General features: G+C 50.9%; 3 protein-coding genes across 3 annotated transcripts in view; 2 read left to right on the top strand and 1 right to left on the bottom strand.

Annotated features, from left to right (window-relative positions):
• Nucleotides 1-14,710, bottom strand: part of LOC309396890 (uncharacterized protein) — a 393,556-nt gene that overhangs the window by 245,346 nt on the left and 133,500 nt on the right. The window lies entirely within an intron of this gene.
• LOC309396480 (uncharacterized protein) lies at nt 3,272-7,303 on the top strand. Its single transcript, XM_081961640.1, has 7 exons — nt 3,272-3,373; nt 3,567-3,649; nt 3,880-3,978; nt 4,093-4,258; nt 4,483-4,559; nt 4,711-4,806; nt 5,367-7,303. Exons 2-7 carry the CDS (start codon nt 3,584-3,586, stop codon nt 5,628-5,630), a joined length of 768 nt encoding a protein of 255 aa, XP_081817766.1. The 5' UTR covers nt 3,272-3,373; nt 3,567-3,583; the 3' UTR covers nt 5,631-7,303.
• The window catches only part of INPP5B (inositol polyphosphate-5-phosphatase B), a gene marked incomplete at both ends in the record, with an annotated part of 42,802 nt that continues 35,899 nt past the window's right edge, over nt 7,808-14,710 (top strand). Inside the window, 6 exon segments of the mRNA XM_081961639.1 lie at nt 7,808-7,918; nt 8,041-8,093; nt 8,519-8,536; nt 8,538-8,647; nt 11,719-11,748; nt 13,796-13,860. Of these exon segments, the coding sequence (XP_081817765.1) occupies nt 7,808-7,918; nt 8,041-8,093; nt 8,519-8,536; nt 8,538-8,647; nt 11,719-11,748; nt 13,796-13,860 (387 nt within the window).

The raw sequence follows: 14,710 nt of genomic DNA, 5'->3' as shown, positions 1-14,710 counted from the left end.
GTCTTCAACCGTGGGCAACCTACTCCGTTGTAGGTTGGTGGCTCAAGCCGGAACTAATTCGGGAGAAGGTTTTCACAAAATCTGAGCTGCGGCTTTGGGAAGGGTCTGGAAGACCCAGATTTCTGGGCAGGTCAGCCTGGTTCATTTCCAGAGGGCTGGGTTAGAGAAGGGGGGATGGATTTGGAGCTGGAAAAGGACCTGCTCAGTCAGCCCAACCAGCTGGGTGTTGGCTGACACAAAGCAAGGGGCAGCTTTCTGTTTTTGATGCCTGCCTGGGTGTCCCTCGCTTCCCTCTGGGGCTGAACCAAACGCGCGTTGCTGGGCCAACAACGCGTGTCATTAACCTGCAGCCCTGGGCCTTCGGGCTTGTCATTTTCCTGTCTCCCTGGCAGCCACAAGTCACTTTGGGGCCTGCCGGGCATCCTGGAAATGAGCCCAATTCCATCCTAGACCAGGCAGTTTGCTGAATAGATTGCAGGTTTGTGACCACCTGAGATGCCATGTCACCTCCAATCCCAGCTTCTGAACAGTTGCCTTGTGGGGCTGCAGGGTGATGTAAATGATCCACGAAGAGGCCAGAATGCAGAAACCTGGAGAGGGGGGCAATGCTGGCCTCAATAATGGGGAAAAAAATTCTTAGAATTGGGATTGATTGCAAATTCATCCAGCAGTGTGATAGGACTGCAAAAAATGCAATTCTAAGCCACATTTAGAGAAGTGTTTTTCCAGATCAAAGGATGATTCCAATTTCTTTTCCCCTGGTGAAATTTCATCCCAAATATTAAGTTTTTAAAACATGCATTTTAAAAAACATTCAGAGGCACCAGAAGAGGTTCGGGGGGGTGGGGCACAAGGAAGACTCAGTAGAGCCACTTATAAATTGAGTCTGAAGGAGCTAGACCCACTGAGTGGCCTTATGAACGGCCTCACCCCATACCATTTTTTTCAAGCAGCTGAATTGATGTCGAGCAGAAAGTCCAGCTTGGCTTTCTATTATACCAGAAATTGATATGGAATGTTTAACTTCAAGCAGGTAGATTTTGATTGACTGGGGGGGGGGGGGCGAGCCGATCTACCCTTTATGTGTTCAGGCAGCAGCTGAGCAGCCTTTGTTTGGGGGAGCTTTGAGTCGGCCCCTGCATTGATCAAGGGGTGACTCAGCCTTCAGAAATCACTTGGTCAGCAGCCGACCAGTTAATGAGCCTCCTGGTGAAGCCCTTGTCCTGAATAGAGAACTTTGGCTTTGGATTTCTTACCATATATTGGGGTCCCCAAAACATCTTAGTGGTAACACTGGACCCCTGGACTATAAGAAGCTATATTTGACTATATTTGACACAGATTCTCCTGTTTCTTAGCCCTGTGTGGGACATAAGACTTATTGTAGCCTAAGGTAACAAATGCAGACACAAGCCGTTCCCTTCAAATAATAGATATTCATGCTACGGTAGTTAAAATAGGTCAGACAGCAGATAAATGTGAGGGTGGGGGGGGGGAGAGAGAGAACATAAAGCAGTATAGCAGAGTTGGAAGGGATCTTGGAGGTCATCTAGTCCAACCCCCTACTTGAGCAGAAAATCGTATACCATTTCAGACAAGTGGCTGTTCAGTCTCTTCTTAAAATTTATTTATTTATTTATTTATTATTCACACTTATAGACCGCCCCCTCTCCCGGAGAGGACTCGGGGCGGTGTACAGTCACTAAAATACGTTGTAAAATACATACATAAACAGTTAAATAATTAAATACGTAGGTGAAGGAGGTTGTGAGACTGTAATAGAATAATAAATATAATACGTTAAAAGCCTATTAAAACCCCAAACCCAATTAAAATAAATGAATCCCGGGAGGTAAAGCTAAGAAAGTGCCAGGCCAGCTGATTGAAATAGGTGAGTCTTTAACTTTTGCCGGAAGGAACGGAGGTCGGTGGTAGTTCAGTGATGGAACAGTGATGGAAGCCTCCAGTGATGGAACACTTCCGGAGGCAAGCCATTCTGCTGGTTTATTGTTCTCACTGTCAGGATTCCCCACCTTAGTTTGAGATTACTTCTGTCCTTGATTAGTTTCCATCCATTGTTTCTTATCTTGACTTCTGGTGCTCTAGTAAATAGGTTGACTCCCCTCGTCTTTGTGACAGCCCTTCAAATATTGGAACATTGCTATCATGTCTCCCCTAGTCCTTCTTTTCACTAGACTAGACATACATAGATTACTCACATAGACTAGACATAATAAGCCCTCCCAAGAACTGTGCTAAGAGAAGGAGGAGGGGCGCTCTTTTCTGCAACAGACCTTAGGTGCAGCACCAGAGTGGAAGTACCACTCATCAGGTTTTCCAGATCAGGGAGATTGATAGCAATGGCATTTAGACTTATATACCGCTTCACCGTGCTTTACAGCCTGCTCTAATTGGTTTACAGAATCAGCCTCTTGTCCCCAACAATCTGGGTCCTTATTTTACCCACCTTGGAAGGATGAAAGGCTGAGTCAACCTTGAGCCTGGTGAGATTTGAACTGTAGCTAGCAGTCAGCTGAAGTAGCCTGCAGTGCTTCATTGTAACCCCTGCCCCATCCTCCCTAAGACTTTGAAAAAGGCAGCTCCAGCTCTCCTTGCTGCTGGGTGAGTCAGGAATAGAGAAAGAGCTTGGTCAGGTCTAGGATGGGAGAAGTCAGGCAACTGAACTAGGAAATATAGTCATGCCCCAACCACAATGAAGGCTCCTCCTTGACCTTGATTGTGGGGGTTGCCTTGGCAACCGGTTCCCCACCATAACTTGATGGCTCACCCAGTGTCTGTGGCTATGGCAGAACGAGTGGTCACGCTGCAGGGATCAGGATTCAGCAGCCTGACTGGGTCAGAGCCTTCCCACAGCTTTACAGGGTGTGTGGATCTTGTCTGCTTTTCCTCTCCAGCTAAAGGAAACACCACCTCTGCAGAGACCACAGGGGACTTCCTCCCCTCCATTTAGAGAAACGAGTTCTGTGCTCCAGGATGATCCACTCCAACTTCCCGATCCTTTTGGCCCGAGGTAAGAGGGTCCTTGGAGAAAATGACTGGAGGAATAACAGCCTGGCACCCATCAAGTTGAAGCATGAAAACTGCCCTTCCATTTTACTTCCGTTCTATTCTACTTCTCCACTGAATTTCTGCCTATCAAACACTGAAGTCTTGTCCCAGGGGATCCCAAAATACGTGCCTGGACTTTGAAAGAGAGGGCTTGTGAACTGGGGTCCTGTAGATTACTCTCCTAAGAACTGGAGATGTCCTCTGGTTCCACCACTGAAAGTCCACTTTCTCTGTTTGTCTGCAGGCCTCCTTCTCCTCTGCAGTCTTTCCTACTTTGGCACCCGAGGTCCTTTTGCAGAAGCAGGTGAGGTGGCTGGCTGTGAGAAGCAAAGGAAAGGGCCAGGCAGGCCTCAGTGGATGTGGGGGCGGGGGGGGACACTAGGCCTCCCTACCACTATTTCCCTTGCCTCTCTGAAATACCAAACCTTGTTCCTGTTGTACCCCACAAGACCCCTATTGGTCCAGTTGCTTATCTCTCTTTCTCTCACTTTTTCCAGAGCCAGATTCAATCTGGATGGAGATTGAAAATGGAGCAGCCATTTTCTCCAACCATTCCCTGAACGGGACAGGTGTGATACCTGTAAGGAAACTGGGCTACTGAGCAGAAGGGGGGAGTCTTTTTTTCCTTAGCTGGACAGAGAAATGGGGGCCCTTTGACGAAGGGGGAGGTTGGGCTGGGTGGAAGCAGCAGGGAAGAGCCATGGGGAGGCTTGTGGGATGGCACAGAGGCATAGCTGGTCCCCAGAGTGATGGCACAAGAAGGGCTTTGGCCTGGTCGCTGTGTACCTCCAGCTCTCTCTCTTCTGGCAGCTTACTTGCCAGAGTTTCCAGTGTTCGGGAGAGAGGTGCTACCAGGAGGAGGCCCATGGCAACAATTCCCAGCTCTGCCACAATGCTTCACAATGCGAGGTAAGGGTTCCAGAGATGCCTAATTGGGGGGGGGGTGACAAGGGGTGCTCCTTCTTGAGCCCTGGCAGGGATTCCTGAAATGCCAGCCCTGCTCATTCTCTGTGGCTCTCGCAGCTCTATCGTCTCAACAGCACCAGCTACACAGCCCGATGCAGTAGTGACTGTGGAAGTGCCAATGCCACAGAGATGTGCCTCCACAGCGGAGGGCCAGGCCTGGAACTCTGCATTATGGAATGTTGCAACTCGCCCAACTGCCTGCAGCTCAATGCCACGGCATATGGTAAGCTCCTCGGGGGGGGGGGGGCTTTTGCTCCACTGGGGGCTTTCTGCCACTGGATGGAACTGTTGGCAAGAGGCATTCTTGGTATGGCTTTCCCTGGCTTTCCCCTCTCTGACTTCCCAGGAACAGGAGCTGCCTGCCCAGTAGTTTCACTGCTTGTGTTGAGGGCCACCCTGGAGAGCTTCCTGGGGAGCAAGGAGCCAAATTTATCTTGTCTCTTCCAGGTGACAGAGCACCCACCACCACCCCAGTTCCCACCACTGCCACCACCACCACCACCACCACTGTACCACCCCGCAATGTGAGTGTTCTGTGGGATGTCCTCTTCGCAAACTCATTCGAGTCAGATTGGCTGCCATGTGGGAACCTTCTGGCCCCTCAAATGTTTGCGGTTCTAGAAAAAGACCTCCCTGCTGCGTGGCTGAGCTGAGCTTCTCTCCCTGCCTTTCTAGGGAAAGGTTTGCTCCAGTTTCACCTGCCATGGAGAAGGCTGCTTCAAAGGTCAGAAGTCCTCAACCAGCTGTATTGTGGGTCATGACTTCTGCGAGGTATGATGGCTGCCTTTGAAAGCCAAGCTTTGCTCCATTTGCTTTCTAAGGATAGATGCCGGCACAGTGAAGATCACCTTCTCTTGCAACCCCCTGCCCAAACGTTGATGGCAGAACAATATCTCTGGTTGATACCCTCCAAAAGTGGTGCTGCTTCTTAGATACACTAGCTAGTGGGATGTAGTGACTGTAAAAAGTTACTGTTATCTTATAATTTCCTGGTTAATTAGACTTCTAACCACCACAGACTTTCAGCATTTAGGATTTAATTATTAAATTAGCTGATTTCTTACTCAGCAGCTGAGGGAGGGTGCGGCTTCAGACCACTGCATCTTCAGTCAGCTTCACCTTCTGGATTCATGCAACCAGAAACAAAAGCCAGAATCTGGTTTTCTAAAAGGAAAATCCAGCCCTTGATCCCCTCCCAGCTCTTCTCCCAGCTGTCTTTTAAAGGGAATGGGTTCTCCCACCCGTTGCCTGGCTTCCTGCAGAGGAAGCATTCCCCCGTAGGGTCTGCTCCTGACTCACTCACCAACTGCATCTTCTCTCTCTCCATCCAGATGAAAAAAACAGGCTCCCATTTTGTGGCAGGCTGTAGCCAAACTTGCAAAACCAAGGGCAACCCGTGCTCCCACAAATCGACTGCTGCGTGCTACCAAGAGTGCTGCCAGGCTATGCCCAAAACCAGCTGCCTGAAGCTGGACGGGAAAGTGCACTTCAACAGGGCGAGTGGCCTGGCTTCGGCTTCTCTGTTCCAGCTCCTGGCCTGGGCTGCCCTGCTCAGTCTCAGCTGCTCCATCTCCTTCTTGGCTGGGACCAACTGATCCACGGCTCAGTGCCTTCAGCCCTGAGATCTGCTGGGCAGGAGGGAACTCCATCCCCATCCTCACCCAAGTTTCTTCCTTTCTGTTCTCCTCAGCTCCTTTTCCCCAGGAAAGCAAGAGGCATTCAGGAAAATGTTTCTCTTCTTCCTATACTGCTAGTGCTCAGGTTATTCTGTTTTCACCCCAAATATCTGCTGTGTTTCAGCAGGTGCATGTAATATTCTTCAGCCAGGCTGTAGGGACGCTGGCATGGGCTGACTCTGAATGGCCCATATCCTTGGAACTGAAATGAAGGATTCTCTTGGGTCTGCAGGAAGCACTCTTCCAGGACAAGCTATTGCTGCTACTACTACTACTAGGAAGTGTTTTTCCTTGGGATGACTGTGCTGAGCCCCTCCATGTTGTCCTTCTGAGTCCCTTGATGGGAACACTTGGATTCAGACCCAACAGCAGAAGGGACCCTAAGCCAAGGGAACGAAAAGGAAATCTAGCTAACTCTAGTTTATGCCTCTGTCTCTTTCACTCATCCTCTTTCTCCAAAGCTTTGCTTCTTGCTGCTTCTTTTATTCCTGTTAATTCTTTACTTGTTATTTCCTTGTTCTTTTGCACCACCAACCTTTCCCAGCCTTCCCTTCCCCCTCACAATTCAGCCTTCAGTCATAACACTTTACACACGTGACCATTCTAGCTGCATCCACTCCATTTTTCAATGACTTGCTGAACTGTAAAACTGTACTCTCTGCCTGCTGCTTATGCAATTACAATCTGAATTGTGCCACATGCTTTCCCAGGTTAACGAGCTAATGCCTGTGTAGGTTATTCCATTCCCTCTGGTTATACTCCTCTTTGTATGGGGAAGTGACAATGACATGCTGCAGACTGCCAGGCAGCGAAGCTACTTTCCCAGGGATAAAATCTATTAGTTACACCAAATATCCCTGTAGCTGTGCCACTCTCCCCGCATATGCGGCTTGCTTTTTACCTTCTGTTTTGACCACTAATATGTTTATCTCAATTGTTGGACTACTCCTAAAAGCAATTTCCTCACTCCACTTTCATCTCCAATCGTTTCATCTCTTCCATATTTAATTCCATTCACTCTGTTGGAGGCTCCTTCTTTGGCTGTCTTCACTTATGTCCCAAATAATCTTTTACTTTCCGCAAAAATTGCACTGCATTTTCTCTGCTCATTTTAATCTGAGCAATCCCTTGCTGCCCTCTATTTTTATGCTGCCTTCCCTACATCTCATTTTCCCGCAACTGTTAATTGTTATTTGCATTTTTCCTCCTCGGGAGTCAATTTCATTCTGACGTTCCGCCGAGCGTTCTTTTTGTATTTGCCAGGAGCTGCTGGCAAAATTATACTTTGCACTCGTCCCCGCTGACCTCCCTCCCCTTTTCTTAGTTGCCCTTTCCAGGGGCTCAACGTGTTTCGTAGTGCTTTGGCAGAACGTGTCGCTGCCTCCCACCGAAGGAAGCGTCGCTTTCCACGCAGGAGAGCCTCCCCCCACTGTGCAATATTCCGGCCAGGTTATTCCGCCACCGCACCGCTAGAGCAGGGTATAATAAGGGGAACAGTTGAGGGTAGATGCTACCCCTCCTCCCTGGACAGGCTCTTCCCGTTGTTCAATGTTCAAAGTATACTGCTTCCTTTATTCCCCTGTGCAAATAAAATATCCAATACCCTGCAGCGATTCAGGAGTGTGATTCGCCTGGGAATCGGGGGTGAGGAGGGGGCCGCCGCACAATTAGCCTCGTGGGGGCTCTTCTCGACGATTCCGCAGCAGGTACAGGATGGCCGGAGAGGGACAAGAAAGGGAGCCGCCTCCCCAGAGAGACTGGAGCGCCAGGACCATTCCCCGCATGGAGGCGTCGAGAGGTCCCAAGAGCAAATTGCTCTTGTCCAGAATATCGCGCCATAGGGTGGGAGCGCTTTCCTTCCAGTGAGGAGCCCCGGGGACCGCCGAGCCATTCCTCCATCGATACGCAGCCCTCGCAGTCCCCATCTGCTCTGCTCCCCCCCAGCGCAGAACCCGCCAGCCCCCAATGCTTTCTTCAGCCTCTCCCCCACCACCACCCAGGCCACTGCCTGGCACCTCCCTCTGCCCGTGCTGTCCGGAGACGCCCTCTGCAGCTTAGCCAGAGGCTTTGCAGTCTTGGTGCACCTGGCGCCCCGCATGGACCATTTGTGGGTGATCCAGGAGGCGCTGGCCACCGGGCAAACATGCCTCACCATATTCTTGGCCGAGAGAGGCACTGGCGGGCTGGAGCCAATGCTGCGCTGCGTGGTGGGACCAGGCATGGCACAGCAGCTGCGGGCGGAGCCTGCGCGGCTGTTGTGGCAGGTGGGCGGCAGATCCTCTGAAGTCTCCCTTGACTGTGCGCCGCAGGCATCCTGGTGGTGGGGTAGGTGAGCCTGGAGAGCCAGTTGCTGGGCCTGGTGGAGAGCGGCGGGAGATGCCTGTGAGTCCCCACCATGAAGGCCAAGGGAAGGGAACCCGAGCCAAGCCGGGGATCTTCCCAGCACCAGCCAGCCGGAGACGCTGGGGAGGTGGCGGTGAATTGACCGGGGTGTTCTGGGGTGATGCAGCTGTTTAGAAAGGCAGTCTCGGCTAGCCAGAGGAGCCTTTGCTCGCTTGCCCAGCCACCGCTTCGGATCTCCATCAGCTTCGCACCCAGCGGCGGTCCCAGCCTTGGAGGGAGGGAAGCGATTCCCACAGGCTACTCCTGGGTCATTTGAGCCTTGGCCTGACGGGGCCTTTGACTCTGCCCAGGAGGGAGAGGCAGCCACTGCCAGGCTGGAACTGGGCCTGCCTTGGGGCCGAGGGCGAGGGGGGGCGGGAGTGACAGGGCTCACTGGAGATGGGCTCTCCTTGCTGTGCCCGCAGGATCTGCCTCTACACCCACTGCCGAGGACCTGTGTCTGGGCCGGGTGCTGCGCCTGGAGGAGGCCTTTGCACTGGAAGAAGGCAGGGCACTTGGATGCCTTCTGCTTCCCTCTCTCCTGGATTTTGCAGGTTTGGTTTCCAGGTCTGAAAAGCTGAGGAACATGAACCCATCCTCTCCTGAAACGGGTCCACAGAACAGCCTTAGCCGCTTCCCAAATTAATCCAGATTCTGGACTTGCAGAATACATTAAATCAGAGCAAGCATGCCAAGCGGTGGCTCGGGAGTTCATGGCTTCCATGACAGCCATGGGCCTGACCCAATTAATTCAGGGCCCCACACACGAAGGCGGCCACACACTGGACCTTGTCTTTGTATCTGAGCAGTGGACGAGTGATCTGGGAATAGGGGATTTAGATATTACGCCCCTGTCATGGTCAGATCACTCATGTCTCCGGCTGGACTTCCCTGGCGCTACCCTCCACCGCGAGGAGGCGGAGCCAGTTTGCTCAAGCTGGTACCGCCCCAAGCACTTGATGGAACCGGATAGGTTCCAGACGGAGCTTGGGCCACTACCTGTAGCCCTGACCCGCGCTCGGTCGGAGGACCTAGTCGACGCCTGGAATAGGGCGACGGCGGGGGCCTTGGACCGGGTTGCGCCTTTGCGACCTCTCCTACGACAGCGACCCACCCGGGCTCCCTGGTACACCGAGGAGCTAAGGGTGATGAAGCGCCATAGGAGATGTCTAGAGAGCAGGTGGAGGTCCTCACGCTCCGAGTCTGACCGAACACAGGTAAGAGCCTATTTACGGACCTACCTTGTGGCATTGAGAGCGGCCAAACGTAGACATTGTGCCGCTCTCATTGCGTCTGCGGATAACCGCCCTGCCGCCCTGTTTAGGGTGACCCGCTCTCTCCTGTCGCAGGAGACGCGGGGGGCACCCTTGCAGGGAAGAGCAGAGGAGTTTGGGGAATATCTGCAGGACAAAGTCGCTCAGATCCGGAGCGGATGGGCTCCCCCCAGTGGACCGGACGAGCCGTCAACAGTGAGTCTTGTGAGTCCACTCTGGGAGGAGTTTGACTCTGTTGCCCCCGAGGATTTAGACGGGTTGCGTGGACGGCTGCGACCCACCACGTGTTCAATGGACCCGTGTCCCTCCTGGTTGGTACTGGCATCCTGGGAGGTGACGCGAGGCTGGCTTCTGGGCCTGGTGAACGGCTCATTGAGTGAGGGTTCCTTACCGACTGCCTTGAAAGAGGCGGTGGTGAGGCCCCTACTCAAGAGGCCTTCACTTGACCCAACGGAGCTAGCTAATTACCGTCCAGTCTCCAACCTCCCCTTTTTAGCGAAGGTTGTTGAGAATGTGGTGGCGCAGCAATTTCCAAGTCGCCTCGATGAATCCGTATATCTAGACCCACGCCAGTCCGGCTTCCGACCCGGGCACAGCACAGAGACAGCCTTGGTCGCGTTGGTTGATGATCTCTGGAGGGCCAGAGATAGAGGTTGTTCCTCTATCCTGGTCCTATTAGACCTCTCAGCGGCTTTTGATACCATCGACCATGGTATCCTATTGCGCCGGCTGGAGGGGATGGGAGTCGGAGGCACCGTTTTACGGTGGTTCGGCTCCTACCTCTCCGGCCGGATGCAATGTGTGTTGACTGGGGGGCAGAGGTCGACCCTGAGGCCACTCTCTTGTGGGGTGCCGCAGGGGTCGGTCCTCTCACCCCTTTTGTTCAACACATATGTGAAGCCGCTGGGTGAGATCATCCGTGGTTTTGGGGTTGAGTACCATCTGTACGCTGATGATACTCAGTTGTACATCTCAACCCCAAGCCACCCCAACGAGGCTGTCGAAGTGATGTCCCGGTGTTTGGAAGCCGTCGGGGTCTGGATGGGGGACAACAGACTCAAACTCAACCCCTCCAAGACCGAGTGGCTGTGGCTACCGGCACCTCGGTTCAGCCAGCTGATTCCATCACTGGCCATAGGGGGCGAACAATTGCCCCCTGTGGAACGGGCGCGCAATTTGGGCGTCCTCCTAGATGCCCGGCTGTCAATGGATGATCATGTGGCAGCCGTGGCAAGGGGGGCGTTCCACCAGGTTCGCCTGGTGCTCCAATTGCGCCCCCTTCTGGACCGGGATGCCCTACGCACAGTCACTCATGCACTGGTGACGTCTTCCCTGGACTACTGTAACGCTCTCTACATGGGGCTTCCCTTGGGACGCGCCCGAAGACTGCAGCTAGTCCAGAACGCAGCCGCGCGGATAGTCATGGGGAGTACTAGGTACTCCCACGTAACACCTCTCCTGCGCGAGCTGCACTGGCTGCCTGTAGTCTTTCGGGTGCGTTTCAAGGTTCTGATTACCATCTTTAAAGCACTCCATGGCATAGGGCCTAGCTACCTGCGGGATCGCATCCTCCCACACACATCCCTGCGGCCAATTCGCTCTCACAGGGAGGGCCTTCTCCTGGTGCCGTCCACTAGGCAATGCCAATGGGCGACACCGAGGAGTAGGGCCTTCTCTGTGATGGGCCCAACCCTCTGGAATGACCTCCCCCCCGACATTAGAACCACTACTGACCTCCGCTCCTTCCGACAGAAACTGAAGACACACCTGTTCCGACTGGCTGGTCTGGCATAATTTATAACGTCTACCTCCTGGCATGCACATTTTTTACTGGTTTTTAGAGGGATTGTCTCTTTTAAATTTAATCTTATATGATATTGGGATTTTAAATTTTGTATATTCTGATTTATTTATTTAGCTGTACAGTTTATTTATTTAGCTGTACAGCATATTTTTTATCCTCTCATATACGTATTTATGTATCTATTTATTATGTTTTAATTTGTTGTATTTTGATACGGACTGTACACCGCCCCGAGTCCCTTTCGGGAGAGTGGGCGGTCTATAAGCGCTAATAAATAATAATAAATAAATAAAATAAGCCTGTTAAAACCAAAGCAAGGGTCAAAGAGACCAAGGTTAGCAGATCAGGAAAAAGCTGCTGCTACAGTTTTCACTGGCTTAGTTAGGCACATTATACATATCCAGGTAGCTGGTTCTGCACAAACCAAGGGCAACACAGGTGTGACTCATATTCACCAGTGGTCTGCTGGGAGATGGAGCTGTGGCACACTTATGGCACTTCCACTAATGCAGCCAGTTCAGGCTCACTGTTCTCTCTCTTCTGGCAGTGTTTATGGAGCTGGAGCTGCCCACTCTAGGTAAGCAGACTGCCTCCTGCTGTAACCTCCAGTCTTGCAACCTCCTCCACCTACGTATTTAATTATTTAACTGTTTTATGTATGTATTTTATAACGCATTTTAGTGACTGTACACCGCCCCGAGTCCCTTTCGGGAGAGGGGGCGGTCTATAAATACGAATAATAAATAAATAAATAAAATAAACCTCTGCAAATGAACATTCTTTTTCTTTTTCTGGAAATCCCTTTGCACCTCCCTCTCTTGCCAGAAGGGCGTTACTGTTACAGTAGTGCACCAGAATAAAAACACTTAAATTCTGCATCCAGGAAAAACAGCCTCTATAGCTTGTTGTGCAACCAATGTGCAAGAGACTATTCCCAAGCGGGGAAAATACGGATCTGCGAATCAGGAGAAAAGAGGCAAGAAACTCTGAAGCCACAGAAGGAAACCCCCTTCTAGAGGGGAGAGATCACTCCAGGCCTCTTTTTTCTTGTCTCATGAGGGCTAGAATCAATTTATATTTATCCCATTTGTTTAGAGAGTCACTTTTATCTTGATAATTTGACTTATATTGTCACATATGGCAACACTCTTCCATACAGGTAATCCTCGACTTACAACCACAATTCAGCCCAAAATTTCCACTGGTAAGCAAGACAGCGGTGAAGTGAATTTTGCTTCACTGCAGTAGTTAAGTTAATAACATGATTGTTCTAAAGGTGCTTTCTCAAGAGGCAACTGGACTTTCTTAGTTTTATTTGAAGAAGCGAAACCAAGAAATCCCAGGCTTCGTGGGAAAGCTCCTTTGAGACAACCAGGACCTGATGACTGAGGATCTCCATAGATCTTTAGCAATATGATTGTTAAGTGAATCTGGCTTCCCTGTTGACTTTACTTGTTAGAAGGTTGCCAAAAGTAATCACATGACCCTGGAACACTGCAACTGTCAAAAATACATGCCAGTTTCCAACCATCTGAATTTTGATCACATGACCACAGAGACACTGCAACGGTCATAAATGTAAAAAATGGTCATAAGTCACTTTTTTCAGTAGTGTTGTAACTTCAAATAGTCCCCAAATGAACAGTTGTATGTTGAGGATTTCCTGTATTTCCTGGAAATCTTAAAGCTGAACCGTAACTGGGTTAATTATTTTCACTATTGGGAAGGGACCTAAACATTTTGGACCTAATTTCTTGCTAGGCCTCCTTAACATTATATATTTGGTAGACAAGAAAACTTTGCCACCCTCTCGGAAGGGGGTGTTGGAGCGAGTGGTGCTTATCCGCTTGTTTCTTGTGCTCTTCTGCTGCCTCTGCCAGAGCTTTTTCCATATTCTCCCACCCCTTTTTAAGAGCGTCCATCCATTGAGTCAGGCACATGGAGGAGGGGGGCTCTCTGAGCAGTTCAGGCATGGGAACAAATTCCATGCCACTGGTAACCTGAAAGGGAGCTATTCCAGTACTGCTGTGGACAGCGGTGTTATATGCAACCTCTGGGAAAGGTAGTAAGTCCGACCAGTTGTCCTGCTGGTAATCAACATAATAATGGCTGTATTTGGAGTTTGGAGTTTGGCAGCTAGAAGTTTTTCCAGCACCAGCTTTACGTGTTCTTCTAGGGTCTCAGAAAAGACGAGAATGTCATCAAGCGAGCACCCCTTTGCATGAGCCCCTCATTAAGGAACTCCATGAAGACTGCAAGGGCCCCCTGTAGCCCAAAGGGCATGACTTTGAACTGAAAACTACGAAGGGGGCAGTTAAAGGCTGTCTTCCATTCCTCCCTGATGCGTATGCGGTAATACGCCTCTCTCAAGTCCAGTTTGGGGAACACTTTGCCTTTAGCCAAGTGGTTCAACATGTCCTTCATGAGGCAGAGGGGGAAGGTATTTTTTATGCAAATGACGTTGATCCCCCAGAAGTCGATGTAGAGCCTAACTCCCCACCCCCCACCCCCACATTTCTTCTCTTTGAAGAGCACAGGGGCTGCTACTTCTGAATTAGTTGGTTGGATAAAGCCCCGCTTCAAATTGGCATCGATATATTTCCTTAATTCTGCCATCTCTTTAGGAACCATTGAGTACATTTTAGGCTTCGGTAGTTTTGCCCCAGGCATGAACTCTATCATGCAATCGGTGGGTCAGTGAGGGGGGAGATAATTGTAATCTTCCTCACTGAAGACCCACTCTAAGTACTCTTTAGGTATCTGCTGGCTCCCAGGTTGGGCATTTTGGGCTGGAGCTGCAGGTTCTGGTGGCCTTGTCTCCTCTCGGGTCATAGCTTCTTTGAGATGGTCCTGCTTTGCAGTTGGCAGTGGTCCTATATCAATGACTAGCTTCCTCTGACCACCTTCCCAGGAGATCATAGGGTTCCACTTCTCAATCCATGCAAGTCCCAATATAACTCTCATTTTGGGGTGACTATGAACCTGAGGAGTTCTTGGGGTTTATCTCCAGCCTGATTAGCTCAGTGACCACAGAAGTGGGTCCCCCACCAATTAGCGTCCTGTTGACTTCTTCAAAGCTGATAAGGTGGTTTAGAGGGCCTGTGCATATGCCCAGCTGCTTGACTATGTGGGGGTTGATCAGGCATCGTGTACACCTGATGTCTATGATGGCTTCCACTTTGTCTTGGACCCCCGTTTCTGGTACTACTAACTGGAGCCTAAGAGAAAAAGGGCAGACAGGCTTCAAGATCATTGGGTCATCATCTCCAGGGTTTCCCTCATCCATCTTTGGTAAGGCATCATCAGTTGGCTCTTCATTCACTTCTGGAGTTGCGCCTCTGCCACTTGTTTAGCAAATCCCACTCTCTCATGGTGTTTCCCTCCTGCTCTGCTTCTGCAAAGGACCCTCGATCCCACAGACATTTGGTGGGGGAGGGATCTGTCTCTCCCCACATCCCGGTAGCCTTCCCTCTGCTTCACTGTGCATGCTTGTGCAAACCCTCTGTTCTGGCAGCTGATTCCTAGCCTGCCCCATTCTG

The sequence above is a fragment of the Natrix helvetica genome, assembly GCF_964273705.1.
Source record: "Natrix helvetica genome assembly, chromosome: 9".
NCBI classification, from domain to species: Eukaryota; Metazoa; Chordata; class Lepidosauria; order Squamata; family Natricidae; genus Natrix; species Natrix helvetica.
Note: the sequence above shows the minus strand (reverse complement) of the source record. Positions and strands in the feature narration are given on the sequence as shown.

Excerpts from the sequence above, each read along its gene's own strand:
- LOC309396480 (XM_081961640.1), top strand. The coding sequence starts at position 3,584 with ATGGAGATTGAAAATGGAGCAGCCATTTTCTCCAACCATTCCCTGAAC. Across the intron at positions 3,979-4,092 it reads ACAATGCTTCACAATGCGAG|CTCTATCGTCTCAACAGCAC; the intron begins GTAAGGGTTCCA and ends TGGCTCTCGCAG. Across the intron at positions 4,259-4,482 it reads GCTCAATGCCACGGCATATG|GTGACAGAGCACCCACCACC; the intron begins GTAAGCTCCTCG and ends TGTCTCTTCCAG.